The sequence below is a fragment of the Nicotiana tabacum genome, chromosome 20 (genome assembly GCF_000715075.1).
Source record: "Nicotiana tabacum cultivar K326 chromosome 20, ASM71507v2, whole genome shotgun sequence".
In the NCBI taxonomy this organism is placed as follows: Eukaryota; Viridiplantae; Streptophyta; class Magnoliopsida; order Solanales; family Solanaceae; genus Nicotiana; species Nicotiana tabacum.
In genome coordinates this window covers 164,390,716-164,407,715 of record NC_134099.1, presented here as the reverse complement: position 1 = coordinate 164,407,715, position 17,000 = coordinate 164,390,716, and the positions used below count along the sequence as shown (strand labels likewise).

At 35.5% G+C, this 17,000-nt stretch overlaps 2 protein-coding genes across 5 annotated transcripts; one reads left to right on the top strand and one right to left on the bottom strand.

Moving 5' to 3' along the window:
• The first annotated feature begins 560 nt into the window (after window positions 1-560).
• Window positions 561-6,296, top strand: LOC107771370 (histidine kinase CKI1-like). The gene is made up of 6 exons (XM_075240476.1): window positions 561-614; window positions 790-874; window positions 1,248-1,631; window positions 3,117-3,709; window positions 4,301-5,437; window positions 6,060-6,296. The coding sequence occupies exons 1-6, from the start codon at window positions 561-563 to the stop codon at window positions 6,279-6,281; spliced, it is 2,475 nt and encodes an 824-aa protein (XP_075096577.1). The 3' UTR covers window positions 6,282-6,296.
• Window positions 6,297-7,513: 1,217 nt separating this feature from the next.
• LOC107771368 (glucosidase 2 subunit beta) lies at window positions 7,514-16,269 on the bottom strand. Of its 4 annotated transcripts, none has more exons than XM_016590719.2 (16): window positions 16,047-16,269; window positions 15,769-15,891; window positions 14,361-14,456; window positions 13,714-13,953; window positions 12,474-12,670; window positions 10,728-10,841; window positions 10,563-10,628; window positions 9,862-10,177; window positions 9,680-9,784; window positions 9,472-9,573; window positions 9,293-9,350; window positions 9,119-9,187; window positions 8,505-8,592; window positions 8,347-8,408; window positions 8,196-8,247; window positions 7,514-8,053 (listed from the first exon to the last, which is right to left on the bottom strand). In XM_016590719.2, the coding sequence occupies exons 1-16, from the start codon at window positions 16,153-16,155 to the stop codon at window positions 7,991-7,993; spliced, it is 1,860 nt and encodes a 619-aa protein (XP_016446205.2). In that variant the 5' UTR covers window positions 16,156-16,269; the 3' UTR covers window positions 7,514-7,990. The 4 variants fall into 4 exon arrangements, with proteins under 4 accessions (XP_016446205.2, XP_016446206.2, XP_075097195.1 ...); XM_016590720.2 differs by having other exon boundaries at window positions 10,581-10,628; XM_075241094.1 differs by lacking the exon at window positions 8,196-8,247 and having other exon boundaries at window positions 7,514-8,074; window positions 8,325-8,408.
• Window positions 16,270-17,000: the final 731 nt, after the last annotated feature.

Here is a 17,000-nt window from a genome sequence, read left to right as displayed (position 1 = left end):
CCTGAAATTCTCAATATTTAAACAGTTTTTCCTGCTTCATTATTATGTACTATATATGTTCTATGTCCAATTTGGTAGTTTTAATTCCATTTGGGTAGTAAATTTGTAATCTTCTTAAAAAAACATGAGCTTTTAAAAAAGTACTACTGTAAAACGGAAAAAAACATTAAGAAAATGGACATTCCATCCATTCTTCTATATTTTACCTTTTAAAAAGCTTATTTCTTGATTTTCTTTGCCATATATATTATAATGCCATGGACTTGGAAAAATTAATAACTTGAGTAAACGAGTAGAGGTAAGTTACCATGTTGAAGCTTATTAATATCTGTCCGTGTGAGTCATAATTCAGGACATGAATTGAGCTTAAATATATAAGTGATGATTCATATATATAACCGACTCCAACTTGTTTGAGACTGAGGCGTAATTGTTGTTGATTTGAACTTATTAAAATCAATTCCTCCAGTTTTGAATTTATTAATTGCTCTATGTTGTATTATCACTAGTGTTTAAAAAATTTCTAATCACCATATGAAGGAACTCCAGCATATCAAGCCATGAAGCTAAGCTCATTTAAAGTGCCAAAGCCGGTTTGTTTTTGCTTGGTTCTGGTAAGTTTCCTAGTTTTGAAATATTTACGTAACGCTCCTTTAGGGTGCGGCCTTCCCCCATCCTATGTAATCGTCGGATGCTTCGTGCAACAGGCGATCTTTTTTAATATTTAACAAAAAAAAAAAATCTAATTAGCTGACTAAAGTTTTTTTCTTGAATATTTATCACATGCAGGCAGTCATAATGCTATTGGTACCTGCTCTATTGATACCATTTTGGGTCAATAAGATCAAAAAAATTGAAGGCGAAATTAAGGTACTGCCTCACATTTATCTTTAAAACAAGCCTAAAATGTACAGTAACCTGGAAAATACAGTAATAACATGTTATATCACATTATAAGTTTGCACTATTAGTATTAACAAAATGCAGTTTTGTGCATAAAATATCTCGCATTCACACAGGGTCCGGAAAAGGGCCGCACCCTAAGGGTTAATGATGTAGACAGTCTATCCTAATGCATGAATTATATGTTGCTTCCACAACTCGAACTCGTAACTTATAGGTTACACAGAGACGACTTTAGTATCGTTGCTCCAAATTTTACACTATAAATGTATATAACATTAATTTGAACATCAATTAATCAACTAACACTTGTTTTTGGATCATTCTAAGTTATTATATGGTTTAATTTCAGGTGTATATATCAGGCAATGTACAAGATGTATTACAAAGCCATTTTCACAAGAATATTAAATTTGGATTAATGCTTATAATCCTAATGATGGTTGGACTGGCTATTTCCATATTCACTTTTGTTGTTCTAACAATAAGAGGAGCAAGAAGAGAAATGTATTTGTGTTCAGCACTTATAAATCAAATGGAAGCAACTCAACAAGCAGAAAGGAAAAGTATGAACAAAAGCACTGCATTTGTTCTTGCAAATCATGATATTAGAGCTTCTCTTGCTGGAATTAGTGGATTAATTGAGATGTGTCGCGCCAATGCTTCGCCAAAATCCGAATTGCAGAAGAATTTGAATCATATGGAAACTTGCACAAATAATCTTTTAGGTCAGTGTTTAGTTAACTCTTTCAGATCAATCATATTTAACTTATATATACTGACAGTTTAACATGTTATAGTAGGCAACTGTCCTGTTTTCTACGTTAGTAATCTCACTTTTATTGGACGGTTACTCGTTTATGGAAGCTTGCACAAATAATCTTTTAGATCAGTGTTTTAGTTGTCTCTTTCAGATCAATCGGATTTAACTTATATATACTGACAGTTTAAAGAATCGGATTTAATTTATATATGCTGACAGTTTAACATGTTATAGTAGGTAACTGTCTTATTTTCTACGTTACTAATCTCATTTTTATTGGACGGTTACTCGTTTATGGAAGCTTGCATGAATAATCTTTTAGGTCAGTGTTTTTGTTGGCTCTTTCAGATCAATCAGACTTAACTTACATATATTGAGAGTTTAAAGAATTTCGTTAGTATCAATGTATTTTAACACAGTAAGTGTCGGTTTAATTCTCACTGTCCTCTTCTGTTTTCCCTTTTCTAATCTCCTATAGATGTTATATAGAGAAATATTTAACTAAAATATAGCAAATACCCTATATATATATATATATATATATATATATATATATATATAGAAAATATTAAATACAAAAATATCGAACATTTTGAACTTGGAAGGTTCAAATACATTTGAGCTTGAAAATTCTGTTTGTCATTGTACTAGTTCTGTAATCTGCATGTTGTGCAATATATTAGTCCTCATATAGAAGCACGTTGAACTGCCATATGATTAAAACGAATTACAAGTGTTAAACTTCTTCTGCTGAGGTAGTTAAATTGCCATAGATATATTGATTTTGAATGCATATAGAGGCGGATTCAAGATTTTAAGATTAGTCTGCACAAACAGATATTGTTTATCTTGTGAGTGTGCATATATGTTTTAACTTCTACATACACACACACACATATATATATATATATATAGGCACTACTTCAGCTTACTGAGAATATGACCCTCGATAGGAAGGTGTGGAGGTCGAGAATTAGGATTGTGGGTTGACAGGTTGTCGAGAGTCTCTTCTAGTCGTACCAGTAGTATTAGTACTAGTCTTGTATTCTCCTATTCCTAGTTCCTTGTTGTTACACGGTGTGTCATTATTACCGGTAATTCTCGCACTATTCTTGTAGTTTTGTATTCCTAGATCTTTGTTATTACACGTTGTGTCATTTGTTTTCGTTGTCTTATTATCTTGCTGTTGTTATTGTTTGTTTATTGTGTCCTTTTCATTGTTCTTGAGCGGAGGGTCTATTGGAAACAACCTCTCTTCTTTCATAAGGTAAAGGTAAGGTCTGCGTACACGTCACCCTCCCAGACCCCATGTGTGGGATTTCACTGGGTTTGTTGTTGTTGGTGTGTGTGTGTGTGTGTATATGTGTGTGTTGGGGGGGGGTTCAAACTGAACTGACTAGTTCATAAATGAAGTGTATGTAATGACAAAGTTATGATCTTTTTTCTTCAGCAATATTGAATTCTATTCTTGATCAAAGCAAGATTGAAGAAGGGAAGAAGCAACTTGAGCAAAAAGAATTCAACATGGAAGATCTACTAGAATATGTTGTCAACTTATTTTATCCAAAAGGAGCAATGGATAATGTAGATGTGATACTAGATCCGTGTGATGGTTCTATCAAAAGATTCTGTCGCGTTAAAGGAGATAAAACAGAACTAGAACGGATCTTGACTAACTTGTTGAGTAATGCAGTTAAATTTACCTCAGAGGGGCACATTACTCTTCGAGTTTGGGCTCGAAAACCTGGTTTTGATCAAAGCTCCAATAATTCTGCACCAAATACAAGTAACTCTGGCATTGGTTGTATGTCATGTTTACTTTTGCACAATAATAATGAAGCTTCTGCTCAATTGCAAGTACAGGACAAAGTCCAGCACGATCCCAACTGCGTGGAATTCATATTCGAGGTGGAGGATACAGGGAAAGGAATTCCCAAAGAGAAACATAAGTCAGTGTTTGAAAATTATGTTCAAGTGAATGAGACGACTTCTAACCACGAACAGCCAGGCACTGGCTTAGGACTCGGCATTACTCAGTCTTTGGTACGTGTATCTTTTACTATAAACTACATATAGTAGCAAATTCAAAATCTGGATTCAGTGTGTTCTGCTCTTTATATATACACGACAATTACACGTGCATATGTCAAACCTGCTGCGTCTAGTCTTGATCTGTTACTGTCTACATATGCATTCGTCAATCATATTAATAGCCATCTGGTTTTATACATACTGTACCAAGCCAGCAAATCCCTTAACCTTGTAAAAGAGTGATGATAATGGCACTGAATTATGTGTGGAATAACAAGAAAGATATTTATAGAAACACTATAAAACACAAGAATTTGTGAACAGCAAAAAGCGTTGCGCGTTCTGTATGTTTCCGAGTTGTCTCCTCTCCACATGCATTACAGGATTTGCTTCATAGAGAATTTAATGACTTTATTACTTCATATCTCAGTTATTGTTGGTTTCTACCTGTTTACTGTTTCTTAAGACGAGGGTCTATCGGAAACGGTCTCTCTACCTTCACAAGGTAGGGGTAAGGTCTGCGTACACACTACCCTCTCCAGACCCCACTTGTGGGATTACTTCATAACTCATGGTTCTTTCTCGTTTTGATTCAATCTGTAGGTACATTTGATGGGAGGCAAAATAAGTATCGTCGACAAGAAAATTGGTGCAAAGGGTACTTGCTTTAGATTCAACATTTTCTTGATAGCATGTGATTATCAGCCTCAACAACATCAAGCATTTAGTGCTAATAATGCAAGAGAAGATGATTTGGAGTCACATTTTGGAGGTTATATATCTAGTGACTCTTATCATCATTCAGTAGCAAGCAGTAATAGTATCACTGGCCATCAGAAACCAGAAAGTTCTACTACTGTCATTCTTTTCATCAAAGAAGAGGAAAGAAGCCGAGTTCTATGTAGATTCATGACGCGGATCATAGGCTTAGAGGTACATGCTGTGAGGCGACACGAGCAGTTTTCTCATACTCTTAAGAAGGTAAAAAGGGAAATTATCAACTTTTCATCATACAACTCTGCCTCCTCCTCCTCAGGGAAATCAAAGGAAATTCCTCTCAGTGCTTTAGATGGAACATATGATGATCATATCCCGTCGTTTCAGAGGAGGGGAAGAGGACTTCATTCTAAGAGCGCGCTTATAAGATTCATCTTGATTATAATTGACACAAATGCTGGCCCCATTCGTGAAATAACTCGAGCTATGGCTGAATTTCGGAAGGACTTTCCCAAGAATGTTTCCCTTCGAGTTGTTTGGCTCGATAAACCAGGGCTAGATGATGATAAGCTACCTTCAACAGATATAGTTATGACAAAACCACTACATGGTTCTTGTTTATATCATGTTCTCGGATTTGTACCAGAGTTTGGAGATAAAATTTTACCAACTGTCACACATGAAACAAAGGATGAAACAACTTCAAGAATGAGGGTTCAGCAACCTCCAATGAGGTCCAGAAGTCCGCCTTTAGAAGCGAAAACACGGGATGTTTCTGTTGATGTTAATGGAAGTTCTAATAAGAACTTACCTTTAACAGGAAAGAGAATTTTGGTGGTTGAGGATAACGCGATATTACTTATGGTTTGCAAAAGAATGGTTTCTCAGCTTGGTGCAATGACTTACACATGTAAAAATGGTGAACAAGCTCTAGCTCATGTTCGCAAAGGCCTCAGTGATCAACGCGATATAGGACCGTCTACTCCTTCATCACCATTTGATTATATTCTGATGGATTGTGAGGTAAGATGTGATTAATATTCATTCTTCTGGTTGAAAACTATGTTGCTTAGATCCTCCAAAAATGTTGTTGCACCAATGTCAGAACCTCCAAAAATGCATAATATTTGGAGGATCTGACATGGGCGTGGCAATACTTTTGGATGATTTGAGAAATATAGGTTAAATAGGACTTAAGAAGGGGAGCCTTGGAGCAACAGTAAAGTTGTCTCTGTGTGACCTATAAATTACGGGTTCAAGTCGTGAAAGCAGCCACTAATGCTTGCATTAGGGTAGGTTGTCTACATCATACCCCTTGTGGCGCTGCGCGGCCCTTCCCCGGATCCTGCGTGAATGTGGGATGCTTTGTGTACTGGACTGCCCTTTTTCAGGTTAAATAGGACTTAAGTTAAACTGCTAGAGATCGTTAGACTTTTACATATTACCATAAGAAGAAGTAATTTTGCCAGTTCTTTTACATTGTTAGGTTAAGTTGGCCTATAACAACAGGTAACTACTTATACCAAGCCAAATCGAGTACCCTGAAAAATAGAATAGATAACAAGTTAACTACATCGATAGTATAAAATTTATTACACTGTCAGTATATATAACTTATATCGTTGTTTGTTTCGTTTTTTAACAGATGCCAGTGATGGATGGATTTGAAGCAACCAGATGCATTAGGGAAGAAGAAGCGCGATATGGTATTCGAATTCCTATTATAGCTTTAACAGCTCATTCAGCAGAAGAAGAGATCATAGCTAAGATTTTTCAAGTTGGAATGGATTATTACTTACCTGATAAACGAATCGATCGTGATGGGCTTTTGAAAGCCATAGATTATATAGAGCATAGAAAGGTTTAAAAATGCTTTTTTTCGTCGAGCATTAATTAGTTTGTTATGTGAGACATAAAGTAAAATTTCTCCGAATATTCTTGCATGCATAGGGATGTCCCTTGCGCATAGCGGGAGCTTAGTGCTTCGGACTACCTTTTTATTCTTGCATGCAGAGGGTCGCGAGAACGGCCCTCAATTGTTTTTCTCATAGTTTTATGTTCTTTCTAAAGTTGAGTGTCTGGTTTTTTTTTACTCTCATGTAAATGTTTTCGTGATATTTACAACATGAAAATGAAGAAACAAATTCTTAAATCTTACCAGATGGAGAAGGAGTTCATGTCTGAGTTTATGATTTTTTGCTGATATTGTAAAGAATTTTTACACTATCAGGTTAAGCTGACGTACAACAACAGATTAACTCTTCATATCAAGCTTGATATGATAACTTGAAAAATATAGTGCAATAATTTGCTATGACCAGTTAAATTGAATTCAGTTTAAAAACTTTTTACACCATGAATGTATATAATTCAAACTCATATAATAATAGAGAACTAACAATGAATTTTGGTTCTATAAACTGAGAGTGTAAAAGAGTTTTTACACTCTCAAGTCGCCCGAATGATAACTACGAGTAACCAGCTATAAAAAGTAGGACTAGCTAACAAGTTGAAAATAAGGCAGGTTGCTTGCTACAATAGGTGAGAACAAAATGATAGTATGTGGGAAGAAGGATTTTCTTTTAAATTCCTTTTTGCACATTTGGGGAATATTTTGTTCATTCTATTGGTAATATGTTGTGCTCCCATTTTTGGCCAAAATTCAAGTAATACTTTTAGTTGAAATCATCTGCTACAAGTCCACAAATAGCCATTTTCAGAGATGTTATTTAGAGATTAGCGAGTACTTATTTTATTCTGAAATTTTAAACTAAAAATCTCAACTTCAGGACAATTCAGGACATATTTGTCCCGAAATTTGAACTGAAAAACTGAAATTTAAGACCAACTGACTAATTCTTGAATAACAGCCCGTTAGAGTGACTACCGGATGTCATTTCTTCTCTACGAAAGGAATCAGTATTTGGGACGTTTCAAATTGTGTTGTGCCCCTAAAGAGAACATATTCCAGTCCTAAGATGATGTATACAGTGCATCTTTACATATCAAAGTCCTTTCATGAGAAGCCTATTTTTCATGCTTATCTTCAAACTCATAGAGAGTGTCAAAGATCAGATAAAGTAGTTCTCAAGAAGAGAATTCCACAGAAAAAGATAATTAAAAAAAAAAAAGAGTACTGTAAACTGACAACTGGTACAACTATGATATATTTTCCTGATTACAAAATCCATATGGAAACATTCTCATTTCTATAAATCTGAGCACCAGCTATGGCCTCAGTGGTCATCTTTCCTAACCCAATGAACATTGTATTGTGTGTCCGAAGAGTCGAAGATACAAGCCCTTAAAAGGGATAATTGTGTCCTAATCCTGGCCTCAGTTATCCAAGAAATCCTCAAAAGAAGCCTCCAAGCCATCTCTCTCCTACATTCTTGCTGGAAGCAGTGTGTTCATATTTTGAGAAAATTGGCAACTACATAAGGAAGTGAGAGAGCAAAAAATGTAAACAGAGACGACTTCATATCGTTAATACTCTTCGTGAGACAATACGTCTACTTCACCAGTTTTTGCATCCCTTAAGGTCAATGGTGCCAGTCCCATAGCATATTGGAGGGGTCACAGTTCATCATGACCATGTGGTTGTTCCCTGTTCATCGTTTCTAGTTTATCTTGTAGTTCCTATCACATTTCAATATTTCACTGTTAGAAGTTTTACGATAAGTAGTTAATGTCATAAGAGGAGATTATATATACAGTATTAGAAGAAGCTTTTGTAGGGGTTGCCGGGGAGGGGAGCCAATATAGAGGTTCGGAAGAGCACCTTCAGTTTTTCTTCCCGACAAAGTGCCGGTGTAGACAAAAATGCTAAATATCTGCCATAACAAACAACAAGTCAGATTAAGTGCGCAAAAATTCACTACGCACATAAATCATGCACAATTCTGCATACACAAACAAAGATAAATGCTTACTCGCAGCGGCTAGGTTCATCTATATCAGTGAGCTCATTTTTCAAACCACACCTTAATTTGACCTGAACAAAACAAAAACAATTTAGAAGGCAAAGAGGGATCTTAAAAAGAATGCTTAACAGTGAATGCTGACAATCAAATTAGTAAGGTATCCTCACCTTTAAACTTCTATTTGGTCCATTCCAGCAATGGTCGCCATTTGAAAATTGCATGGTTTTATAGGAATCCTCAAATCTATCCCAGTTTCTTGATGAAGCAAGGGAGAAAGAAAAAAGGAGTATGATGAGTTCTGAGCTTATAACATTCAGGCAGAAAGATAAAATCTCGAAAAGGAATCCAGATCAAAATTATACACATCAAACCTAAAAATAAGTAAAGCTATCTCTTTTTTTTATGACCAAGAAATCACCCAGGAGCAGCGGCGCATGGTTCTAAACTCGATGGATAATATCCCCCTCTACCCTTCTTCGCTTTTGTCTGCAGCAGGATTCAAACCCATGACATGCACCTAACCCACAAATCACACGTGCTGCGTTCTTATCATAGAAACAAGATGGCTAGCTATCAAACGGTTTTATCATTTCTATGATGGGTCTGCCATCAATATCTAAAACTAAAGAGAGGATAACAAAGTGCAGAAAGTACTCCAGAATCGTGAAAGGATATTTGCAAAACAAGTCATCCTTGCCTTCTACTTCAAAGACAATCAACCAAAATTTGCTGCACAGAACGACTCAGATAATGCATATGTTTAAGATGTTAAAGAACCTACCCCAAACGAGTTGTACTGTAGCCCTCAACTTGGCTAGCTTCTTTGAAAGGGCAAATCTTGTACGTGTACCTTAAGTAAAAAAATAAGTCAGTGCCTGCTAAAGAATAACTTAGTAATATATTACTAAAAATAAAACTAAAACTTAGGTTAACAAGACAATGAAAGATTCATCACTTGTTCTCCTTGCTCTCGAAACATTGACCATGGAATGAGTAGAATTCCTTCTCCGGTCCTGCAATAGAACTAGTGGTTCAGCATATGCAAGATTATTCGCCTTCTTATAGAAGGAAAATTATGAACATATCCACAAGGAAGAAGAACATTAATAAACATAAATACATGAATTTCCATACCAAAATCTTGTTTCAACTTTTCTGTCAAGCTAGATATCCTCGATTGTATATTTGTCAACTTAGAACTTGACTCATCGTACTCTTTGCGTATGCGGTCAGCATCTACGGAGCAAAAACAAAATATCATCCATCATTTTCCTTCTCAGACTTTTTTTTCCTCCTCCTTAGACTACAAGAGCAGTAAAATGGATGAAACCTCAATTACTACCAGAAATGTTCACTGGAGTTTGGAACAAATTGACAGCTCGAAAAATGCTCTTTACAGTTTGTTGTATCTTCTCCATCCACGAAGGACTACTTGTGGTTGTAATATCTGGATAATTAAAATATAACAAATTAAATAGGTACTAGCTGTAGACATCAAATGCAATAGATTGTTGTCCTGCATGCCTGCGAAATCAGAATCATCATCAGACTCAGACTTATGCGAAGAACTTGAATCATGGTCCTCTCCAACAAAATCTTCAACTTGGTCCTCGCTGTCACCATCATCATACTTCTGTTCATCTTCCTCAGAATCATATCCGTTATACTCCTCTTCATGGGTATCAGGTAGCACCTCATTATGGTTATCATGGTTGGTATCTGAACCAGCACCAACCCCCTCAAGTTCCTGCTCGCTCTTTTTTCCTAACCAACGAGAACCAACAACACGACCTAACTCTTCCTTTGACAGTGACTCTGTATTTTCAGTAGCATCTTTCTCCTAAAAACATAAAAATGAATCACAAGATTAAAATGTTAACATTGTTGATCAAAATCCCTGACCACTTGTTCTCATGCACTATGGTTCTGAACAAGCTATTTACTCCAAAGCTACAAAAAAATCAAATTATACAACAGGACGCCCAATAGTGACAAGTTCCATATGCTTTGATTAGAAAAGTAAATTAATTGTTCACCCACGAGAAGATGCAAAAGACACCAGAGGACCACTACTTAGGACTTTCTCTGATTCTCCAAAAGATTACTTAACACCATACAGAAGAGCAGAAGAGAGAGGGGTTATGCCCTTCGCTGATATTAAGGAGATAAAAATTACTCGGTATACCATCCACTAAAACACGATACTTTTAAATCAATAGTTGCACCTCATTGCGGCTACTAACATCAACGTTATCATTGTTGGTGGACGGCTCCTCTTTCATTTCAGGATGCTATACAAAACGAGATTCTGTTTAGTCACGATAAAGATAAACCAAATACTGTTACGGGATCACATGTGAAGGAACTTCGGCTTCTCAAAGACAACAAACCTGAGAAGAATCTTCAGGCACCTGCTCTAACTCATCAACAGGAAACTCATCGTTCACAGAATGGTCACCATGCTGTACTTCGTCCACATTTTTGTCATGGCCTTCTACCGCATCCTGATATAAATATATAACATAAGTACTAGATCAAGCAACAAATGTCAAAAAAAAAGAGCATAAAGGAGACCTTTTTTACCAAAAAGCAGATACAAGTTTCACAGCAATCATTTGGAGATAACAGATAACGTTGCAATACGAACATCTAGAATCAGTTCTACATTTACTAATTAACCAAATTTTCTATTATGCTCAATGGCATTATTATCTCCAGAGTGTACACAGTTGTAAATCTCTTGGAAAGTGAATTTTTAAATCTAAAGAAATGGAGTACCCCATGTCACAATGTGTTGCAAAATTTTATCACAAAGAAACGTACTAGGCATAATGGGACATAACACATCTGACGAAAAACCAAACTAGTTATGCTGCATATCCTTGTGAAAGAGCAATAGTAAAATAGATTCACCACTAAAAATAAGGAAACTTTAGGATCTTTGGAACCAGAAAAGATCATTTGTCTGAGTAGTTTACACTTTGTGGACCCACGATTAGGTAAATCCTTAAATTTGGGGGAACATTAAACTACAAGTAAATAAGCGAAAAGGGCTCCTATGAAAGGAGGAGGTGAGAGTAGAAACAATTGCAAGCATGAAATCCAACTCCAAATATGAAGACTTATGCAGCCGCAAATGTAAATTGCTAGAAGAAGCCTTTGGCTATGTGAATACATTACCTTATTATTCATGTAGGAGCTAATGAAGCAGTGCGAGGCTACATAATCATTCATCAAAAAGAGAACATGTGGCATATCTGGGCCAAAATATTCACTAAACAAATAGCATTGACTTTCACTTTCAAGGACACAAGGCATGAGAATAATGTATCAAGGAAATAACTTAAATTCCCTTAAGCCATACTTGCTTCAGATTACTTAGCATCTCCACAAAAGCACATACCCTTGCCTTTCACTTTTAAGGACACAAGGATGAATGAATGACTAGTCAATGAAGTAAGTTAAATTCCCTTCAGACATACGTAATTCAGATCACTTTCTCCCATAAAGACTCCAGAACTTGGTGGCAATTATCACAAGAGCTTCCCAACCAGCTAAATGTTGGCAATATCTCGTTTTCTTATGGTTGATGCAAGACTTTCTTCACATATTCCCTTTTGTTTCAGGCATTTAATGCCCACAATTAAAGAGCTAATACCCCAGATTGGAACCATGAAATATAACAGTTATCCTCCTACACCTATAAGTTTGTTAATGATTGTATTTCTTCTTTTATGGTAATTTTGTAAGTGCAGCCCTTTGTCTATATCTATTTTGTAATCCTTTGTTTAAGCATGCGACAAATTGTAAGCCTCCTCCTTCTGATAGACATTTTGTGAACGAATCAAGCAAGGATACCAAATTTTATACCCGTGAAAGAAAATTTTACTTTCTAAACTCATAAAGAGGTTTTGATAGTGTGGATATCTAAAAACTGCAAAAACAATGGTCGAGTTAGAGCGCAAAAATCAATTGCCTAAATCATGTGAAGGGAAAAAAATCAGTCAGCCAACCATAAATTTTTCCCCAAGTTCCCAGTATCTACTTCTATAAGTTATTAAGATATTCTCTCCTTAATTTGGCACACGTTTGACATCATCTAACAATGTAACAGTTATAAACGTAAGATAATTAACCTTTATGGAAGGAGAGTCTTCCAGGAGGCCAATCTTATCATGGATGTCACTCTTCACGGCTTCTTCTTGACCTTCAGTTTTCTCCTCGGCTTTGCTTGCCTCTAGATTAGCATCATCAGCTTCCTTTCGATCCTTCTCTTCCTTTTCTCTCTTTAACCGTTCTTTCTCCTCAGCCTTTTCTATTTGTTCTTTTTTATCTAGATCAACAGAAGTGAACTTATAAGAAATGACTAAAAGCAAATCATTGAATTGCTTGTAAGCTATCACCTCGTTATGAGAGAAACAGATATTAGTGCATGAAATCTCAAAAATACAGAAAAAGTTGGACTTTTCTCACGTCACCTGTAGAAAATGAACAACAAGAAAAGTGACAATGATATCAATAATTAGTTTTGAAGGTTGCTCTACTTGGAAAAGGTGTAAATACGTTATTGAACATGATAGTCTTCTAGTTTCTACAAGATCTCAGATCAGGGAACTATTAGGTATCTACTCAGAATGTTCCCTATAAATTAACAAAATATGCATAACAAACAGCTTATCGTCATTTATAAAATAGTATCTATGGTCAAAACAGTATCGCAATACAATCTGCTTTTAATTGGTGGATTAGCCTTGTGGAGTGGTACCATATAGATAGCAGCGTAAGTTCTTGTAAACAAATGGAGACGACCTCTTGGGTTATGATTTCCGTCATATTTAGTACCTCTTCCCAGGAAATTAAAGGGAGCAGAGAGCGTGAGTTGTATGTGACCTCATATTCATGAACAATTTGCAAGATTGGGACATGGTATATCTTCAAAGCTTGCTTGTGCTCTAATACAGGGAAAAGATCTCAATACATGCAGAGACTACTGAAAGAGGCAGGAAAAGAGGAATGGTTTCTTCACAGTAAGATTGTGATATTAGAGTTTTGAGAAGGGGAGAAAGTGACCTTCCTTATTCTTTTTTCTGGATTCCTGAAGCACCAAAGAAGGTGTATTTCATTGCTAAGCTGGCAGTATGGAGGCCATTTTTTTAGCATAAAAATGAGTAAATGTAGGAAATGAGGCCCATTCTGTTTTCTATTTATTCTTTGTTTCATTTGTACGATAACACAGAAAACATAAATATTGGAAAGAACCATTTTCCAGAGATATACAAACCACCCCCAATCTGGAGTGGGAGTGGCTTGATCAAGCTGGGATGATAATCGTCTCAAGTACAATCTTACTTGGTGGAGGGGGGGAGGGAAAATTACCCTTAAGCTGCTCAACCGTATCTTTAAGTATCTTCTCCTCAGTTTTCAGCTTAGATAGTTCAGCTTCCTCTTTTGTTATTGCAAGTTTAGCTTCTTCAACCTCCTTCCTCCTAAGAGTAATACCTTCCTGATACGTTGCAATCTTTTTCTTCAATTTATCTCTAGCTACTTTGCCAACCTCCCAACATGTATTTGGGCACTTAACTTTACCATCATACTCATCACTCCCGTCGCAACAATCTGCTCAGTTATGCCACTAAGATAGTTAATAGGATTTAAATTTTGAGAAACATGAATATACATAAATATGATTTAATCAACAGGAAGAGATTGTCAAAGATAGTCCAAAGGCAATAAAAATCATTCTACAATGGTTATTTATGGAAGAAATAGTATCCTATACTGACAATGAATTCTTCAAAAATGAAAATTTATCAAATTTTGCTTGTCCTGGATTTGAAAGATAGGTGCTGTGCAACATCTTTGTCTTTTTTCCTTTTATTCATAGGCACTTCTGTATTGATCATCATTCAAACATCTTTGTAGTTACTAAAAATGCACTATTGCAAATCACACAAAGCACTGTGACATAGAAAAAGATGCTAATCAAACACTATACAGAAAGGCAAGAGTGCAGTGATTCGTACCGCAAATGCCATCATTAACCCTGGATGAGTATATGAAGAGAGGAATATGTCCTGTATTTTTGCAATAAAACTTTCCACTGGAACATGCCGAAGTCCCTGCAAACCAATCACCAAGCAGAAACAACATTCAACGACATGCACATAGCATAGCCAAAAAAGAAAAGGAAACATCTTTGAACCCAAATGAAATTCTAGCATATTTTGCCTCTGAAATGCAATAAATCCTTAATTTTCTAAAAAGACAAATAATTTAGTATTTGAATGAAATAAGCCATTGCGGTGAAATGTATATAGAGGATTCATATAGTCAAACTCAACTATGCTGTTGCTTACCTCAAATAAATAAATAAATGGAAGTGTCCATCTTTAGATAAGGTGGTTCAAGCAATTTATTTTGCTATCAGAGCATGCAGGGATCCTAGTGGTTCGAGTCTCAACAACACCACAAGCAAAACATGTTCACATGCTTGGACTGAGATTAAAAAAAATCAGGCTCCCGCTTGAGGGGCACTTTGCAAACCTAATAAAAGTAAATGGAAGTGTCTTTCTGTAGTGGTCTACATAATTTGATATTTGAAATTGATGCATAGTTGATTGATTGAAATGCATAAGAAATGCATATTTTTGCATAAACAAAGGAACAAGTGAAAAAAGAGGGGAAATATGGGAAATACACACCGAATAAAATTCTAACATACTATTGCCTCTGATATGCACAGCAAATAAATCCTCAATTTTCTAAAAAGACAAATTATTTAGTATTCGCATGAAATGAGCCCCATTATGTGAAATGCATATAGAGGATTCGTATAGTAACCCAACTATGGTGTTGCTGACCTAAAATAAATAAGTGAAAATGTCCATTTCTGGATAATGTGGTTTACATAATTTTATTTTTTGATATTAAGCAAAGACACTAGCGGTTCGACTCTCCGCACCACCACAAACAAAATATTTTCACGTGCTCGGACCGAGATAAACAATCAGGATCCCGTATGAGGGGCACTTTAAAGGGCAGCCTGGTGCACTTAGCTCCTCTTATATGTGGATTTTGGTGAAGGGCCGTACCACATTGGATCTATATCATACGTATGTATTTCCACAACTTGAACCAATGACCTCCTGATCACACGGCAGCAGCTCTTACCAGTAATCATTGTGTTAAGGTTCCATGAGGGGCAGTTTACAAACCTAAACTAAATACATGGAAGTTTTTCTCTAGTGATCTACATAGTTCAGCATTTGAAATTGACACGATAGTTGACTGATTGAAATGCACTAGAAATGCATATTTTTTGCATAAACAAAGGAACAAGTGATAAGAGGGAAAATAGGGAAAACACACACACACAAAAACCACTCACACCCACATACACACACACACACACACACACACACACACACACACCTGGCTCGTCGGACCCATCAGGGCAGTCACAAAAATCATCATTGAGCTGAGACTTAGTGAATTTCTTGGACACATCTTTGCATTTTATAGCACCCAATGATAGACCCTTGTAATAATTCTCATCTGCACTTCAATAACAAAAATTAATGAATATTTTTACCGGAAAATTATAAAATCACGAAATGGATCCTCATTAAGCAAAGATTGAATATTTAATATTATTTTTACGAAATAAATTGATATAAAGAAATGAGTGTAGGACAAATTAATGGGAAAACCTTGAGGGGAAATTCCGAGGTTATCAATGGAAGGAAGAGATACGGATCTGTCAATTGAAGATATTATAAAAGAGATTAAAAAGATGAATTGAAATTTTATTTTCATCATTTTCACCAAAATTATGCAATTGGAGCTCTCTTATGTATATATGTAAATCGCCATTACTGACAGCCCAATCAAAATAGTTTTTTCTTCAGTTAGTAATTGAAAGTTCGACCTCCATTGGTAATGGTGGGTACATAAAAACGACGGCGTTTAATGGTCTTCTCATAGGAGTACTATCTAAGTGGGTGTTTGGACATAAAAATTATAAAATTTCGGAAAAAAGTGAAGAAAAAAAATTAAGTGAAATTGTTATTTGAAAAATTAGAGCTGTGTTTGGACATGAATATAATTTGGATCTATTTTTGCATTCTTTTTTAGTGATTTGGAGTGAAAATTTTAAAAAATAGCTTTTTGGAGTATTTCAAATTTTCGAAAAATTTCGAAATTCAACTGTAAGTTAAATTTGAAATTTTCATGGATAAAAATTAATTCCGAAAAAGGTAAAAAAATTTAAAAAAAAAAATAAAAAAATTCGTATGGCCAAACGAGCTCTGAGTTTTCTATTGAATTGATCTGATTTTTTAGGACATAGTTAGAATAGTAAACTTCTATGTATAATTATCCTTTGTTTTCGATGATTTTTAAGTGACAAAATTAGACCTTACATCTATCTTGTGCAGGTAAAGAGATTATTTTTGATAGAATCTCGGTTCAAGAAAATCCAAATCATAAGAGCCTCGAAGTATAAAAGAATGAAAATGAAATAACAACCAAACATAAGACTTGTGTTTGTTACGGAACCTAATCCAACACCTTACCGTACGAGCTCAGGAGCGGAGCCAGAGTGTCCGATGTGTATTCGGCTAAACCCAGTGATTTTGATTCAAATTTTGTATTTATTTGAAAAA

What these genes read in the sequence shown, in the direction of transcription:
- LOC107771370 (XM_075240476.1), top strand. Translation starts at nt 561, where the DNA reads ATGAAGCTAAGCTCATTTAAAGTGCCAAAGCCGGTTTGTTTTTGCTTG. An exon ending in TTGCACAAATAATCTTTTAG is followed by an intron (nt 1,632 to 3,116) that starts GTCAGTGTTTAG and finishes TTTTTTCTTCAG; the next exon opens with CAATATTGAATTCTATTCTT. An exon ending in TCGGCATTACTCAGTCTTTG is followed by an intron (nt 3,710 to 4,300) that starts GTACGTGTATCT and finishes TTCAATCTGTAG; the next exon opens with GTACATTTGATGGGAGGCAA.
- LOC107771368 (XM_016590719.2), bottom strand. Translation starts at nt 16,155, where the DNA reads ATGATGAAAATAAAATTTCAATTCATCTTTTTAATCTCTTTTATAATA. An exon ending in TACGGTTGAGCAGCTTAAGG is followed by an intron (nt 12,671 to 13,713) that starts GTAATTTTCCCT and finishes CTGTTGATCTAG; the next exon opens with ATAAAAAAGAACAAATAGAA. An exon ending in TGCCTGAAGATTCTTCTCAG is followed by an intron (nt 10,629 to 10,727) that starts GTTTGTTGTCTT and finishes CGTTTTGTATAG; the next exon opens with CATCCTGAAATGAAAGAGGA.